General features: G+C 34.5%; 1 protein-coding gene and 1 non-coding gene across 2 annotated transcripts in view; both read left to right on the top strand.

Moving 5' to 3' along the window:
• The first annotated feature begins 41 nt into the window (after window positions 1–41).
• Window positions 42–17,543, top strand: part of LOC149804383 (actin-related protein 2) — a 29,625-nt gene continuing 12,123 nt past the window's right edge. The window contains exons 1-5 of the mRNA XM_089939620.1: window positions 42–178; window positions 3,746–3,856; window positions 5,298–5,513; window positions 8,680–8,752; window positions 13,330–13,466. Of these exons, the coding sequence (XP_089795746.1) occupies window positions 131–178; window positions 3,746–3,856; window positions 5,298–5,513; window positions 8,680–8,752; window positions 13,330–13,466 (585 nt within the window). The 5' untranslated portion in view covers window positions 42–130. The remainder of the gene's footprint in view (window positions 179–3,745; window positions 3,857–5,297; window positions 5,514–8,679; window positions 8,753–13,329; window positions 13,467–17,543) is intronic.
• Window positions 15,555–15,624, top strand: LOC149804385 (small nucleolar RNA SNORD61). Its single transcript, XR_016419890.1, has one exon. It is a non-coding gene; the product is annotated as a small nucleolar RNA SNORD61 (small nucleolar RNA).

Raw genomic sequence — 17,543 nt, 5'->3', positions numbered from 1 at the left:
CAATTTGATTGGAGTAAAGAAGCCCATTGTCCAATCAGATATAGGGTTTTAAGGGCATTGGGTCGTTCTGGGAGGAAATATTTCCGTTTGATGGTAGATAGACGACGGCTGAAATCCACCACAATCCAAAATGGACAGTGGAGGAAGAAAAGTAGTTGTTTGCGATAATGGTACTGGGGTAAGTAAGGAACTCAATTATATGTTTATTTTAGGTGTGGCCGTGAGAAATGTTTTAACACTAGGTCGATGAATATGGGTCTTTGAGACCCGGAAGTGTTCGATGTTTCGACTGTTTTTCCTTGTTTTGCCGAATATATTTGTAATAAAAACAAAAATTAATAAACTTCACAGCTTTAGCGAAAAAGAGACAGCTATTCGCACTCTCTAGTTGGTTCTGTAGCAATTAAATTGACAACAAAATAGAGAATTGCTGCAAGTTATTTAGCTGTCAGTTTCCGCATTTCTCTGTAAAAGAAACAAACCATAAAGCACAAATACATTGCCACAATGTATTCAGACAAAAAAAGAATCATTAGAAATCAACGTGAATATACTTTTCTGATACTATGCATACGAACTGACCAAAAACAATCAAAGACTGGAATTTATTACGACAAGTATCACTGCATAATCCTCAAAAAACCGACTTGAAAACTGTTCACAGTAGTAGGTATATCATAAAATAAGTTCGTCTTGTAAAGGTGTCATTATGATATAGCAGTGTTCCTGTAAAGATTGGGAAGAGGTGGTGGTAATGGATGAGAGCTTTGTGGAATTATTGATTCCAAAGTTAATATTTAATTTTCATTGCAGAGATACCCAAACTTTCCTCATTACGTTATGCTTTGAAATTAATATCATATTTCAGTCATACCTGAGCTTTGGTATAGCTGCAATGATTATTTTTTATTTCCTTCATCTAGTAGGTTTATACACTTGGGAATGTGGGTTATTGAAAGAAGACAACGAGAGGACCGTGGTAAAATCTGACATGTAGTTACATATATATCACTACAAACTGTATAATATCAAAATACATACCTGTCACACTGTACTTTAAGAACCCCCATTGGATTCTGTATGATGGTGGTATCTTTACAAGAAGAGTATTGATGATAGCTTGTATTTTAGATGCCTACATAAATCCATTTTTTATTCACAACAGTACGATACAGAGTACAGTATTATCTTTCCAGTTTTTAATATTGAAAAAAGTTATGTTTCGATTGAAGTCCAGTGCATGTTTCCTATTGAACACATGGTAAGTAGGTACAGCATTGTGTTAGACTAGCTTCACATCGATAAAAGTTTACGTGTATTTTGTAATTTTTAATAAGGTAAAGCAATTATAAATATTTCCAAACCTTTTTACTTATTTGGACAGTATTGTCATTGGATCTGAAATGGTTACTTTATTACTCCAGGAAGTATTATGAACAGCTTTCCAAATAATTCTCATTGTGATTTTTCTTCCAAGCTTAGCATATTACAAAATGATGACATTTGTCTAAACATTGAACCAAGGATTCAGACATTTTGTGGTTCACTGCAGGAATTATAAAAAAGATGAGTATTTAGAGAATAAGAGTAGAAGTACTGAAGTAGAAATGTAGCCATAGCTTTGGACAAAATATTCTTTTTGATAATTAAATTAAACTTTTAATTTGGATGAAATATTAAATTCTTTCATTCACTAGCAACACGGAGAGCTATGGTAGACCATTTGGTAGTGTTAAACTTGTAATTCAGGGGTTGCATTTTCTGTACCCACCAGGCAAGTTCAGGTTGATTGCCTCAGTGTCCTTGGAAAGGGTACTTACCTTTCATTTCCTCAGCACAATACAGCCAGTCATTCCTGAAAAAATGCTATTATAAACAACAAAAAAGATACCAACAACATGAGGTTAAAGGAAAATGAAAACATTTATCCATTATTTGCAAATTGAGATAAGATGAACATTATGAGTCTTCTGTCATGATGTACATATAGATAACCATCAATCACTAGCTTGACTGGTGAGTCAAGTCAATTGATCTGTTTACAGCTGGTCAGTGATGGATCACATACCTTTGTACTTGTAGCACTTGTAATACATGTGTGTTGAGTTGTACTTAGATTTGATGTACATACTATCCATTTATGGTAATCATGTGGAATTGACAATTGTTATTTTTGACATCGGAAATTAAGTTATCTATGAGAAATCCAACTCTCTGCATAAGACCATAACATTACCTTAAATTCTATGACATAAATAATCACAGGTTTGAAGTTGCAGGTTTCAGAGAAATATCTTTAAATAAACCACAGAATACCACTTTTATTATCAAATCTAAACAACACATTCTTTCACTTTAAAATTATTTTGTACAAATTTCATTTATTAAAAGTATCCTGCTTCAATGATAGTTTAAAGGGAAGTTCTGGGTAAGCTAGAAGAAGTAAAGTTGTTACAGTTTATTTTATGTATTATATCTATCAGATCTGAGACAATTGGTCTACCAATTTAGCAGAAATTGTTCATTAAATTCTTTGTTTTTCCAACCCCTAGTTTTTGCTATTTTCTTGTGCTTTTGTAATATATAACTGGTACTTTTGGTTATTACAGTGTTAGTGCTGTCAGTTGCATTAAACTTTGATAATAAAGTGTATGTATGTGTGTGTGTGTGTGAGAGAGAGAGAGAGAGAGAGAGAGAATGCAATGATTTAATAATTCTTCCTCATTATAACATGATATACTGGGGTTCTGTATGAATATAAAATATCTGGACATTCATTGTAATACTGTCAGTGGGAGTCCGAGTTAATACTTTCAGTGGGATATGCACATTATACTGCCTTATCATTTACCTGTGTATAAACTTGTTCAACTGAAAATGCAGCAGACTCGTCTACTTGTGTTTGCAGTAAGTTGATTGGCAGCTTTCCTTCATTATTACATGGTAGTTGGGGTCCATACCTGTCAGATATATTATGTACCAAACCATATTATGGTGAGATTGGGGGAAAAAGGTATGAATGTTTGTACATGTATGTGTATTGTTGAAGCAAAGTGCCACTCAAATTGTGGTAATAATGTATAGTACTGGTTGTAATTGTAGTTGGAGGCTGCCATATAAATTGATACAAGCCATTTAATGATGCCTTTTGAGGTAAACTTGACAATCATTACTATTTTTAGCACATATTCTGCCATTAATGATCCAGAAAATTGTTATGTAGGCAAACAAAAACTTAGATGCCAGATATGCAGAACTCTGAAATGCTTGTAATATCCAAATGTAATTCATTTTTTAAATTAATCGGGTAACAATTCATCACTGCTTACTGTTCTAATTCATCTGAAAATGGGAAAGATATTGGAGTAAATCGTGATTTGTAAGAATTATACCTTGATGTACACAGATTTAAGATAGCATCATAAAGCATCAGCAGTGGATAAATACCATTCCTGTGCATTTTTTAAATCAATGGACTTGGCATGGATGTGAGCTGGAAAGTAGACTGTAGGCAACTAGCATCAACCAAAAGTCGACAGTGTTTAAAATAAATGGCTGGATAAACTTTAAGTATTCATACTTCATTCATATTTTGATTTTCTTAATGTTAAAGTTTTTCTAGTTATACAACTAAAAATTGCTGTGAATAAAAATCAGTTTTATGTATATCTTTATATGCTTTTACAAAGTTTGTTTTTAAGCATACATGTATTTGGATTAATCATAATTTCTTTTTTAATTTCAGTTTGTAAAATGTGGATTTGCTGGTTCCAATTTCCCATCACACATATTTCCATCACTGGTGGGAAGGCCAGTTATTCGATCCACAGAAAAGATTGATGATATAGAAGTTAAGGTATGTGTCCATAGATAAACTTGATGAATAACTAGCTTGAACTGATGGTTTATCTCGCAAATGTCTTGACATATAGCAAGACATCATTGGGTCCTACTAAAATTTTAATTGTCCCAAATTATGCTCTGAATTTAAATTTGGGTGTAAACACAACATGTCTTTTTATTTGATCATGCAGATAAAGAAAATGAGCAGCCAAAGTGTCTTGTTTGGAAAAAAAATTGTAGTCTTGTGGGAAGCCTGGTCACCTTTGGCCTGGGTTTCCATTATATAGTGTGTACACCGAAAATGGCAGCTTGACCAAATAATAAAATGCACTGGTAATTGGATCTAATGCCATTTCACTCTGAGCTGCTGTTAAAATTAGCATTTTTTAATCACTGGCAGAGGTCAGATGAGGTATTTCTTCCCCAAGGGGATACATATGTGGATAAATGATGTCCTAATTACAACATGTGTTGACCATAATGCATTTTTCCCATGAAGAATGGTATTTTGCAGTTATGTGACATATACTGGTGTTATTCATGCAATTCATGTTGGCTTCACTCAGAGGGTGCTAATTCCACATGACCTTTAATGGACAAATTGGGATCTAACTAGACAATTAGTAGATTATCTTGTGTATATGAATTGAGGTGATTATGGTCAGGTAAAAAATGTATTGCAATATGCCTTTCCCTTGGTAACTGTTGCCCAACAGAGTTTGGAAACATAGACCATGGCACAAGTAGGAACAAGTTATAGATGGACTGCTGAAAAATATGAAAGTAGTGGACATCAGCAATGTGAAGGGTAGGGGAGATTAAGTGGCTAAATACTTGTTTCATATATCATGGTGGAAATAATTGTCATTTTGTAGCTTTTTCTACCAAAAGATCTTGACTTTCCTGTATAAGTTATCTTCTTTTCAAGATATCCACTCCTAGATTGTTTTAAAACATTACTTCAGTTAGCTTAAATATGCATCACATGTTTATTTGCACAAACGTTGTGTATTAGCACTGCTTTTGTGTGAAGGTGGATACATGGTAGTGTCACTGCAGATTGAGAATAAAACAAGATTACTTAAAAAAAGAAACGAGTTATTATTCGAGAGAAAAATGACATTGGGGCACATTTTTTTAAATGATTTACATTGTTATTCTAGAAAAACATTCATGCCTTGATTTAATGAATTTTTTGTGAAATTTTTGTTCATCTTTGAGAAATACTGGAACTTGCTTAGAAGTTTGTAGTTAATCCCATCTTTGGAACTAATTATTTCAGTCACCTATTGTGCCTTTCACTTAGCTCTTTTGCTTTTGTTGATCTCTTTTGCAAATGAGTTTTCTAATCTATGGTTTAATGTTAGATACTTTAATTATGTTAAATATACTGGAGTTATTATTGTGAATATGCAAGATGAATAATGTGGTATATACGTTCCATTTCATCACAGGACATCATGGTGGGAGAAGAGGCCAGCAAACTCAGGTCCATGTTGGAAGTCAACTATCCAATGGAGAATGGCATTGTCAGGAACTGGGATGACATGTTGCTTTTGTATGACTACACATTCAGTGCACAGAAAATGAACATTGACCCTAAAAACTCAAAAATCCTGCTTACAGAACCACCAATGAATCCTATGAAAAATAGAGAAAAAATGGTGGAGGTATGATGTGCGTGAAGGACGAAAGAAATGATACATGATTTTAAAGGCCTTTCTGTGCCCCTTCATCTGCATTTTGTAGGAATTAGGAAAATGATACATGATTATAAATTAGGAATGTAATTTTACTCCTCGTATGTAATCTATACGTAGCTGTATTGTATAATGACCCCAAACTTCAGTGCAAAGCATATTTATTATGTTCATGCCATCTATTACCATGTTTCCATATCTGCATCATGAATCTTTATTTTGTCTTGTCTTTTGGTATTAAGTTCATTAGTGGTATTATTATTGAGTCACGGTGGTTGAAGGCCAGAATTACACTAAGTTACAGTGTCATTTTCAGACCAAGCTTCGTGCAGTCGTAGCTGAGAGGCTGCATGAGTAGCATATCTGGTTCACTGTCTGGGTGGTTGGTGTGTGCTGTCAGCAAGAGGAAGTGTTAGTGTGATTTAGATTTTTAATGTAGGTTTAACAGTTTTAGTCATATTGCTATGATATCTGTAGTGTGGCAGTTTATGATGATGTCTAGGGCATCATGCCGCAGACATGTAGCATCATGTCACATTATCCTGACACCAGGCCAGCCAGTCCTAGCAGCAACTGCTTAAAACTGAGTGACAAGTGAGGCAGCTGCTAGTTACATTTTATTGTCTTTGATAAAAACTCAGCATGGGTTCAAACCCACAACCACCTGCATCCAAGGCAGACTAACCATTTAGGCCACCAGACTATTCAAGTTCTGCAAAATGAAACTAGTGTGTGTTAATGTTATAGTTTTAGTTATGAGTTTTGTTTCATACATTTTTTTCAATTATCAACATTCGCAGAATCCATTGCGAGTTGTTCATAGTGAATGGGCCAATTCATTATGTTGGCTTAACTTTATCCTTGTACAGGGTGACACACACGCCCAATCAGTGGATGTAACAGGGTTCTCAGCAGACTCTTACACTTAGGCAAGTGGAATTTAAAAGTTGAACCATTTCTGATGCATGGAAATTACAACTTGTGCATTTTTATGACACACGTTCATTTGGGCTGGAGGATCGTCTCATGTTACCCTTGATCTACCTCTGGCATAATTTCATACCAAGCGCATGCTTTCCATATCAGATCACTATTTGCTATAGACTACTCTGTACATCTCATCTGTTAATAATATACAAAATCAATATGAATTGAGCAGTGCTAACAGGTCAGTGATGTTACACTTAGGAGAGCATAACTGAATCAAGGTTATATTGTTTTTAGATTATCTTTTGATGTTTGACATTTATGATAGAGGAAGAGGAATCATTTCTGACTTGACTAGAATAACTTTTCATCCAATATCAGTGTTTGTTTGTTACCCATTAGTATGCATGTGATTCTGCCAGCGGTAGGTCAAAAATAAAGGCCATCTACTACGCATTCAGTTTATAGTTGAATCTATCTTACTGCTTTTGAAAATATATAAAACGCTATTATTATTATTTTTAAGATTTTTAAAAAATGGGTATATATGTGCATGCTATCCCCATATTACAGCAACCATTTGGAACCAGTCTGCTGAGGACTGGAAATCATATACTGGTACAGTTATGTGAGGCCGAGTAATCAGATTATGAAGGCTGACTTGTGTCCACAACAAACTGATAATTGATTACCTTACTTTTGTAATCTTTAGAGTTTAAGGCTAAATGTGGGATGTTTTGTGAGGGTGTTATAAGTAATAAAGGGATCAAAGGTGGTAATGGATTCCAAATTTTTTAAAAATAGAAATTGGCAGACCTTTGGCAGGGGTGAGATTAAAAAGGAGCGATCAACCAAACATTGTTTTTTGCAGAAACACTTCAGTTGGTATTTTGATTTTTGTATTGTTTAATTGTTAGTTTGCTATTCAGGATGTTTAATGAGGAATATTTAAGGGCAGTTGATGAGTGTTTTAGTTCAGTTCATGTCAGAATGCCAAAACATAAGCTTTGTCCTATTGCTACCCCCCCCCCCCCACCCCACTTGCTAATAAATATGAAATCTGGATTCCATCTCAGGTCTATCTCAGAAACTTTCTCCTTGAGATGAGTACTAGAGAGTAATGTCATATCCTAATCATACAGAGAAGACATTTCAGCAATTCCCTTTATGCTCATTTGTGCATCACAGACCCCCAAACTTTTATTTGACTCTCGGTTCTGACACCAAGTTTTTTCCCCACACAATTGGACTCCCAGTTCTAACACCAAGGGGATTTTTGACTGTATCTTGCACTCCTAGGAGAAACACTCCATTCTTTGCAAAATGAAATGATTCAAGGGGAAATCTGGATCAGGAAACTATTATAAGCCTGTTAAGTGTGGAACTTAATGATCACAATGTCATTAGAGGTCACCAGTCACTGATCTTGTGAAGGAAACTAAAAGTGCTTATGGCTTTTTTATTTAAAAAAAACTTCGCAGTGAACTATGAGATATACACCTTATCCTTTTCTTTGTATTGTCGTACACTGGCTCTTTAATTAGTTGCAATGGCTCAGAATTACATTTTCATATATGTCTCAGGCTCAGAAATAACCTGCAAGACTCCAAGAAACTGAAAATTCATAACAGTTCTGAGGAGAAGGGAATAAATCTCATAAAGTTGTAAGAAAACTTTAGCATCGTTTTGCTCCTCGGATAAGGCTTCAACCAAGAACTCATGACTGAACAACAAATGACTGTTTGAGATTTAGGTGTAGAGGGTCAAATGACTGTTAAGTTTTTTAACCTACTGAGAACCCTTTGTAAAAAGGAGCATTTTGCAAAATAGATAATTTTAGAATTCTTGGATAAATAACCACATTAGCGAATTGTTCAGTATATTATCTGTCATTTCCCAAGCTTTTACATGTGACTGTGAAATTACCTCAATTCTGAACTACATTTTGATTATTATGCAAATGAGAATACAATCAACTCAGAAGTAGACAAGTTTAAAAATTACTTTGCATTCATCATTAATTAAATCACACTATGATTAATGTATTCAGTTTTCAAGGCAATACAAAAACAATGCAAAAGTGCTGAATCAGTGGTTTTGAGTGCAACCTAGAAAAAGGAAAAAATTCATCTATATATAATTACATTGGGGGTAGTATGTTCTTGATAGTTGGAACAAATTGTTATAGTGCATGTTATTTCTATTTCAGGTTATGTTTGAAAAATATGGTTTTTATGGTGTATACATAGCAATCCAAGCTGTACTAACTCTGTATGCTCAAGGTATGTGTCTAGATTATTCCAACCCCTTCTTTGTTTAAAAATATCTAGATATTTTTTTTACTAATACTTGAAGAAAATAAAGACTACTAACTAGTATCACACATTTCCAATAGCTTTATACTTGAAATGTCTTATTTAATGTCAATGTATGTACATGGTATTTCTGCTGAATATTGATCTCCACACTTCGTATACTCCCACCATACTATGTTTTGTTCATCCATATGTTGGTTTGTTACAGATTTTGTTTCTGCATAATTATTTGAGCTGGCCACCATCTACAGTTACCAAACTTTGTAGATGGTTTCAACATGGGGTAAGGAAGACAAAACAATATGATTTCAGGTTAAGCAAGATGAAATGTCTTTTTGGATAAAAAAAAATCGTATTGTAATTTGATCAAAAATACAAATTCAGGGTGACTGTACTGAAAATTAAGTGGTTTGCAAATAATAAGAATGGACCAAGATGGCTTCCACTTGTGGTAAGGAAGAAGCCATCAATTACACTGTCAAAGGGGTTAAAGGTCAAGGTCACTGACTGAAAGAAAAAAATGGTTTCTGCACAGTAACATTAGCAGAACATCACAGACATGGATCAAACTTTGTGGATGGCTTAAACGTGAGACATGGCTGAAGCCTATTGAATTTTGGAGTCCAAAAGGTCAAGGTCAATGCAGCTGAAAGAATAAAGCTGGTTGTAGCACAGGATTTCATTTATATACAAAGAGTATTATTAAACATGTGCTGTTAACAGAACTCTTCTTACAAACTTTTGGGGCCCTGGTTGGTGGAGTGGTTTGCAGCACTTGCCTTTAACAATCACTGCCATCTCACCTGTGTCTGTATGGGTTCGAATTTCAGGCTTAGCCAGTGTGGAGCTTCCCATGGGTCGGTGGTTCTTGGGGTTTCCTGGGTTCTTCTTTCACCAACAGGCTGCTATGTATATTGCCTATTTTGTGCCAAGAAATGGTGTTAAACTCGAAATAAACAACAAATATTTGGGGATATTGTGATGTCATCTCACCATCCTTCTGGCTGTTACCACATCTAAACTACAAGGTGGAATGTAACAGAATGTAGTTATTTTGTCCTTGTGGCAGCATTATGGTAAGCATGTGTGAGAGGGTTGTTGGCTCCTGCTGTTGGTCTCTGGGAGCAAAGGTCATATGTACACAAACTTTGATTTACATTGTCATTTTCGATGTTCTGACCAAAGTTCATATTTGCTGTCATGTGAAGAAGATGAACAATATATGTTACTGATTTTGCATTTTGATTCTAGGTCACTGTGCATTGGTGGCAGTGAGTATGAGTTAGGTGGAGAGGTGGTATGTGGAGTTAAAGATTGTGGATTTGTAATGGCAAATCACTGCATTTGCTGAGTTTGTTGTTGTCGATGTCAGATGAAGCAAAGAAAAAGTGCAAGAACTTGGACATGATAATTGGTCAAAACTGTTGAGCCACAAAAATGAGGATTGAAATTATGTTACTATGCACTTCATTATAACACCAGTTTTGACACAGTAAGGTTGTGAATGGTTCCTGAAGTTTTATGACCCTGTCACCAAGTTATCTTGTCTGATTTTTGAATTGCTACAAAGTTGCCTGAGTAAATTACAGTTCATTTGTAAATTTGGCCATCTATGGTTGTGTTCTTGAAGAAAAAATTGTCTAAGCACTTTGTTTTTCTTTAAATAAATAAAGCTTCTTCTTGTTCTTTTTGAAAGGCTGATAATCGTTATCTAATTCAAGTTGAACTATATCTAATAGAGTTGATAATTCTTCTATCATGGTTTGTATACCCTTGAAAAATATTTGAATTTGACGGGTTGCCTTGCCTCAAAAACTCCTTAAATTTTTAAAATGTGAGTTCTTGAATTTGTTGGAAAACTCTTTGAATTTATTCCCAAAACATACTGAAGTTTTCAGGGAATAGAAGGTGTAAAAACTTGAAAAAGTACATCACTTTAAAATCCAGAATTGTTGTGGGTGTATGTATAGCAGTGTAGGTGTCTGACTGCCCATCCTTACATCTTTCACTTGTTAGTGCAACTGATAGATTGCAGTGAAACTTGATAAATATTATGGTCATCACCTCAAGATGCACATATCAAGAAACCACTTTGCTGATGCAGTTTTTGTTATTCAAGTTATTGCCCTTTATTCTTCTAGCAGTGTATGACAGTCGTGTTATGGCAGCTAATACCTCCATTTTTGATGGATTGCCATGAAGCTTTTATATTATGGTCCTGAAGGTGCAATTTCAGACAAATCATTTTGCTCCCTTAATATTTTTTTTTATTGAACTTTGCCTTTCCTTAGTGCAGTGTGTGACACAATCTTATTAATATATCTTGCCATGTAGTTTTGATGGATTTACCATGAAACTTGGTAAAAAATTATGAACATCACATGATGATGCACATAATAATAAATCACTGCTTCCGCATTTTATGTTAATTATTGTCCATTCTTGTGGTGTATGTGCTGTGTAGTTGCAGTCTTTTATGAAGTACATATTATGGTCATCATCAGAAGATTCAGTTATTGACAAATCTTTGTGATTCCTGAAGTTTTGGGGTAAAGTTATTTCACTTTACTTACAGTTGGATGATATGCTGAGCTGCTTTTTGAGTCATTATTTGATTTCTGAGAAACTTGGCACAATTTATGGTCATCACGAAAAGATGTGCATGCTGACAAAATATTGTACTCGCACTATTTTCAGAAATGCTTTGTGCTTTTTTAATTCTACAGGTCATAGACCAGAAGAGTTTCAAAGAATGTCTTTATTCTTATGTCCATTAACATGGTTGTTATCACTAATCTTCCAAAAACTACTTGGATGATTGCCATGAAATGTTATACACACATTCATCCCATGGTTTAGTTGTACTGAACGAAAATGGTATTGTTCATTTATCCAGTATGGTCATTATAGTATCCATCCTGAAAATATTATCACTACTTCTCCTGAATGAATGATCATATCAGCATTGGGTATTTACAGAAAGACTTATTGTGATGTCCAATTGGTCACAGATGAAAATGGTGCCAATCTGATCTCATTGATGGTTGGTCATTTTGACATTGTGCTTGCACCAGAAGACTTCTTATGATGTCTTGTTGGTCCTAAATGAAAATGGTATTGATCTGATTTTTAGTGTGGTCATCTTGAAAATCTTCTTGTAACTACTTCTTCTGAATGACTGGTTATATCTGCATGGGGTTTTAACTGAACGACTTGTTATAGAGTGTACTTGGTCCTAAATGAAAATGGTTCCAATCATTTATCCAGTATGGCCACCATTTCAGCCATCTCGTTTTCACCAGAAGATATCTTTTGATGTCTAGTTTGTCCTGAATGAAAATGGTGCCAGTCGCTTATCCAATATTGCTGCCATCTTAAAAATCTTGTTATTGCTACCTTTCCTGAAAAGATTGTCATATCAACTTGAGTAGTTTTACTAAAACCCTCCTTATGTGTTATAGTTGGTCTTAACTAAAAAATGGTGCCACTTGGACATCCAATATGGCCAACCCACAGTGACCTTTTTGAAAATCCGTTATCACTTCTCCTCAATGAATGATGATATTAGCATGGGGTTTTCGTTCAAATATTTCATATGAAGTCTAGTTCCTTACAAATGAAAATGGTGTCAATCAGGCATACAATATGGTTGTCACAGTGGCATCTGGAAAATGTTGTTGCTACTTCTCCTAGATGGTTGGTCAGATCAACCTTGTGCTTTCACTCAAAGACTTTGCATGATGTCTAGTTAGTCCTGGAAATGGTGCACATCAGATATCCAGAGTGGCTATAATGGCAGCCATCTTTAAAACCTTGTTATTGTTACTCCAAAATGGAAAGTCATATCATCATGGGATTTTCACCAGAAGACTTATTATAATGTCTTGTTGGTACTAAATTAGACTGGTGCTGATCAGTATGGCCACCTAGGTAACCTTCTTGAAAGTCTTGTTATCACTACTCATCTTAAATAGAAAGTCAGTTTGACATGTTTTTTTATCAGAAGATTTTTTTGTAGGGTTTAATTGGTCCTAAACAAAAGTGACTGTATGGCCACCGTAGGACAAAATAAACAACATGCAACACCCCATGATCCTGCACTTAGAGTGCAGCACTTATAATTACATTTCTGAGTGATTTGACTCTTTCATAGTTAGGGACGTCATATTTTGAGTTGTGTCAAGATATATTTTAGCATTTCTGGGGGATTATTTTTAAGATTTTCAGAGGAAGTTAATTTGCATTTATGGATATAATTACAATCTTAAGTTCATGAAAGAGACCCAATATTTCAGTTCACTCTAATCATGTAGTTTGAAGACACCATTATTGGTTATTTAAATTGTACTCTCCCAAAAGAAAACTGTTCATACTTTTTTTTATTACGTTCACATACTAACGTGTCTCTGTTAGTGCTAGAAAGTGTTAAAAGCTATTTAGATATTCTTTTTCTTTAGTGGGTGTAATATGTGTTCTGTAAACATACATTTTGGTTCTATGTGTTGTGCAAATTAAAACGTGCTAATTTTTTTTCTTCTGGCCAGGTCTCATTACTGGGGTGGTGGTGGACTCTGGTGATGGAGTGACTCATATTTGCCCAGTGTATGAAGGATTTGCCCTTCCTCACTTGACTAGGAGGTTAGACATAGCTGGTAGAGATATCACCAGACATCTCATCAAGGTAATTGACACTGTGTTCACTCTTTTCTAATCACTGTCCTCTTTTGTTGAAATATAATATGCACATAGCCAGTTTTGGCTTGATATGTTAATAGCCCACTCATGTTTTAGAAAGTAAGACAAGACTTTCTAAATGTACGTGTATTTTTTATGTGGTATAGACAAAACTATTTTTTACTGCCATTACATGGACAAGCATGTTGTGAAAGAAATGGAGGAACTACCTGCTGGTCTTTATAAACACGTTAATATTTGTGCCAATAAGCCATAATGAGCATGTGTATTAACCTGTATTGTTCTTCGCAGTTCTACTTGCTCACGAAGAAAGATCAAATTTCAGATATTGTTTCCTTTTCTTTCATTTTTTACATGCAGAGAATGCTTGAGAGTTGTGTTAAGTTCCAGGAGGACATGGTTTGGGGTTAGTGGTAAACAGATAAATTATTTGGTTGATGGCAGAGGACTGAATAACTTAAAAAGTGTGAGGATCAATTCTTTGGTGCAGATTTCTAGTTCATTATGCAATGGCTAAAGTATGTCAAGAATCAGATTGTAGTCATCAAAGACTAATCCTTGTCTTAAATATGACCATGGCTTGGACAGAGGCTTCTTAGGACTGCAAACAAATTACGACCAGTGACCAAGACTAATTCGAGGGAGCCTTTAATTGGTCATGGGCTAAACAGTTGCCATGAGATTGGACATGATTACCAGTATCTTCCAGAACTTTCAACAGAATGGATTTGCACATTAGCTTTATGTACTTTTTATTTTTTCACCCACCCATTCTGTCTGTTGTTGTCGAGGAAATGGTCAGAAATTGAATGTCTACTCTGCATCATCAGAAACCAGAATGTAAGAGTGTAAAAATAGTTTTTTTTTTATATTGATCTTTTGGACATCTGGGTCTGTAGTGTGTGTGTGTGTGTGTATATATATATATATATATATATATATATATATATATATATATATATATATATATATATATGTGTGTGTGTGTGTGTGTGTATATATATATATATAGATAGATAGAGAGAGAGAGAGAGAGAGATGGATGGATGTATACAAAGCTAGTAGCAATTTTTTATGAAAAATATATTTTTCTTTGGTACTTAAGTTCATTAATATGCCTAATGATGAAAATTTTCATAGGGTCATGAAATTTGTATATGAAAGTGACCACTAAATCAGCTGAAATTGGTACAACAGAGATAGAAGTAAATCACAGTATGCATTGAAGCAAGCGTGCTTGCATGCAAAACAGATTAGCATGATTAGAGTTCCAATAGCCCATTTCATACTGAATTTAACCAAGTTGCTCTGTAATTATCTGAATAACCTCCCGAGTTACTTTATACTCCAGCCAATCAAACACTGGTGGGTATATGTACATAACGGAATGGCGTCCATTGTTGATCGGAAATATTTCAGAAATTAATTAAATGATTGAAATTTATACGTAAATTATCCATAGACTTTAAAAAACAAATCTGATAAACTCATATGAAACGCATTTTATTCTAGTGACGTTTCGGATGCACAGAAATAGTTTGAACAACTTGCTCTTTGATTGTGAGGATTAAATTTACTTTGACACCATTTCCTTACTTACATGTACGTAAACAGCTCAAAGCTACTCTCTCGTATTGGTTTGAAATCCGCCCTGGTTTCCAGAAAATAAGACAGGATGGTTCCAATATTAAATTTTGTCAATATCTGTGGCAGCATCGCTGTTGAATATGCATTTTTCAACTTGATAAACGATGTTGAAGTAGTTACAGAAGTTGATGCTGAAGCGTTAGCCATATTTTGCCCACCACCTATCGAGTGGCTATTACGGTCAGCTGACCACCCGCCACATGATCAAAATTCTGAGCAAATTACAAAGTTCACTGAAGTCTGCATGAAATGGGCTATTGATGCAAGTATGCATGCAGACACAGATTAGCATGATCAAAGAGTCCCCATTGAAGGAAGCATGCATGCAGACACAGGTTAGCATGATCAATGAGTCTGTATATTTTTCATGAGATGGAAAGGACAGTGACCATTATAATAATGAGAATGAAAATAATGTGATAGGTCTCCAGTGATGAATTATCTGAAATGAGACTCGTGATATGTATTTCATTTTACCTCTAAGAAGTACTGAGGAGACCAGTTCAATCAGTATTTGGATAAATATTAGGAATTATGAGTCAACTTAGAAGTATCATTTTATAACAACACAATTGTTCTTTCTAACCTGTCTATAATGTTCTTCATTGTGTCTGGCAGAAGACTCATCATTATGTAAAGTGGGATTTGTTGTTCATGGTCTTTGTATACAGGTGACTGATATGTAAAGGTTAATGCTACAGCAGGTTATACTGTTTAGAAAGTCTTCCATCATATGAGGGTCTTATTGCTGGTTGTAGCTGTTTCATGTGATAACTTTGAATGTTGCTTTATGGCGATTTGGAAGTATCATCATGTGATAACTTTGAAAGTTGCTTTTAGGAGATTTGGAAGTATCATCATGTGATAATTCTGAAAGTTGCTTTATGGGGATATTTGGAAGTATCATCATGTGAAAACTTTGAAAGTTGCTTTTAGGGGATATTTGGAAGGATCATCATGTGATAACTTTGAAAGTTGCTTTTAGGGGATTTGGAAGTATCATCATGTGTTAACTTTGAAAGTTGCTTTATGGGGATTTGGAAGGATCATCAGCTATTTTTATGAAACTGCCAAGCATAAAAGCTCAGAAAGACAATTTTAAATATAAAAAATATTTGTTACTATGTATAAGTAAGAAGTAATCATCATAGTTGAAAAATACTTTCAATGACATATTGTCATAATTTAAAATGCAGACTCTAGTTATTTCAAAGATTGAATTTTTTCTCCCAACTGATTGCATTTGTAGCTAAACTTGAGTCACTGCAGCACTTTGTTTGGATGATCTTATGTTTTTGTCAAAGTTATATCTTGTTATATAATGGTCTGAATAGACATTGCACCCATTTTCATTGCATTTTTCAAGCCAGCTATAAAGAGTTGGAGTTATTATATCATTTATTGTCTTTTCCTTCAGTTCAGGCACTAGATATGATCATATTTTTAAAGATTCTCATTTCCTGAAAAGTACTGAAACTGATCACCTCAGACTTATCATCTTCAGGTTTTGATCTCAGTAAAACCCTTAGCATGAATCACACGTCTTTATAACCACATGAATATTTGTGCCAATAAGCCATAATTAGAATGTGTACTAAGCTGTATTCTTCACAATTCCACTTGCTCACAAAGAAAGATCAAATTTCAGAATTTGTTTTTTCTTCACTTTTTTTTTACATGTCGAGAATGCTTGAGAGTTGTGATAAGTTCCAGGAGGACATGGTTTGGGGTTAGTGGTAAACAGATAAATTATTTGGTTGATGGCAGAGGACTGAATAACTTAAAAAGTGTGAGGATCAATTCTTTGGTGCAGATTTCTAGTTTATTATGCAATGGCTAAAGTATATCAAGAAAAGATTATAACCATCAAAGACTAATCCTTGTCCTAAATATGACCATGGCTTGAGCAAAGGCTTCTTAGGACAGCACACAAATTACGACCAGTGACCAAGACTAATTTGAGGGAGCCTTTAATTGATCATGGTCTAAACAGTTGCCATGTGATTGGACATGATTACCAGTATCTTCCAGAACTTTCAACAGAATGGATTTGCACATTAGCTTTATGTACTTTTTATTTTTTCACCCACCCATTCTGTCTGTTGTTGTCGAGGAAATGGTCAGAAATTGAATGTCTACTCTGCATCATCAGAAACCAGAATGTAAGAGTGTAAAAATAGTTTTTTTTCTATATTGATCTTTTGGACATCTGGGTCTGTAGTGTGTGTGTGTATATATATATATTTATATAGATGGATGTATGTATAATAATACAAAGCTAGTGGCAATTTTGTACAAAAAAATATTTTTCTTTGGTACTTTGATCGATATACCTGATGTTGAACATTTTCATAGGGTCATGACATTTGTATATGAAAGTGACCACTAAATCAGCTGAAATTGGTATAACACAGGT

The sequence above is a fragment of the Sinohyriopsis cumingii genome, chromosome 2 (genome assembly GCF_028554795.1).
Source record: "Sinohyriopsis cumingii isolate HCF-2022 chromosome 2, ASM2855479v2, whole genome shotgun sequence".
Classification (NCBI taxonomy): Eukaryota; Metazoa; Mollusca; class Bivalvia; order Unionida; family Unionidae; genus Sinohyriopsis; species Sinohyriopsis cumingii.
Note: the sequence above shows the minus strand (reverse complement) of the source record. Positions and strands in the feature narration are given on the sequence as shown.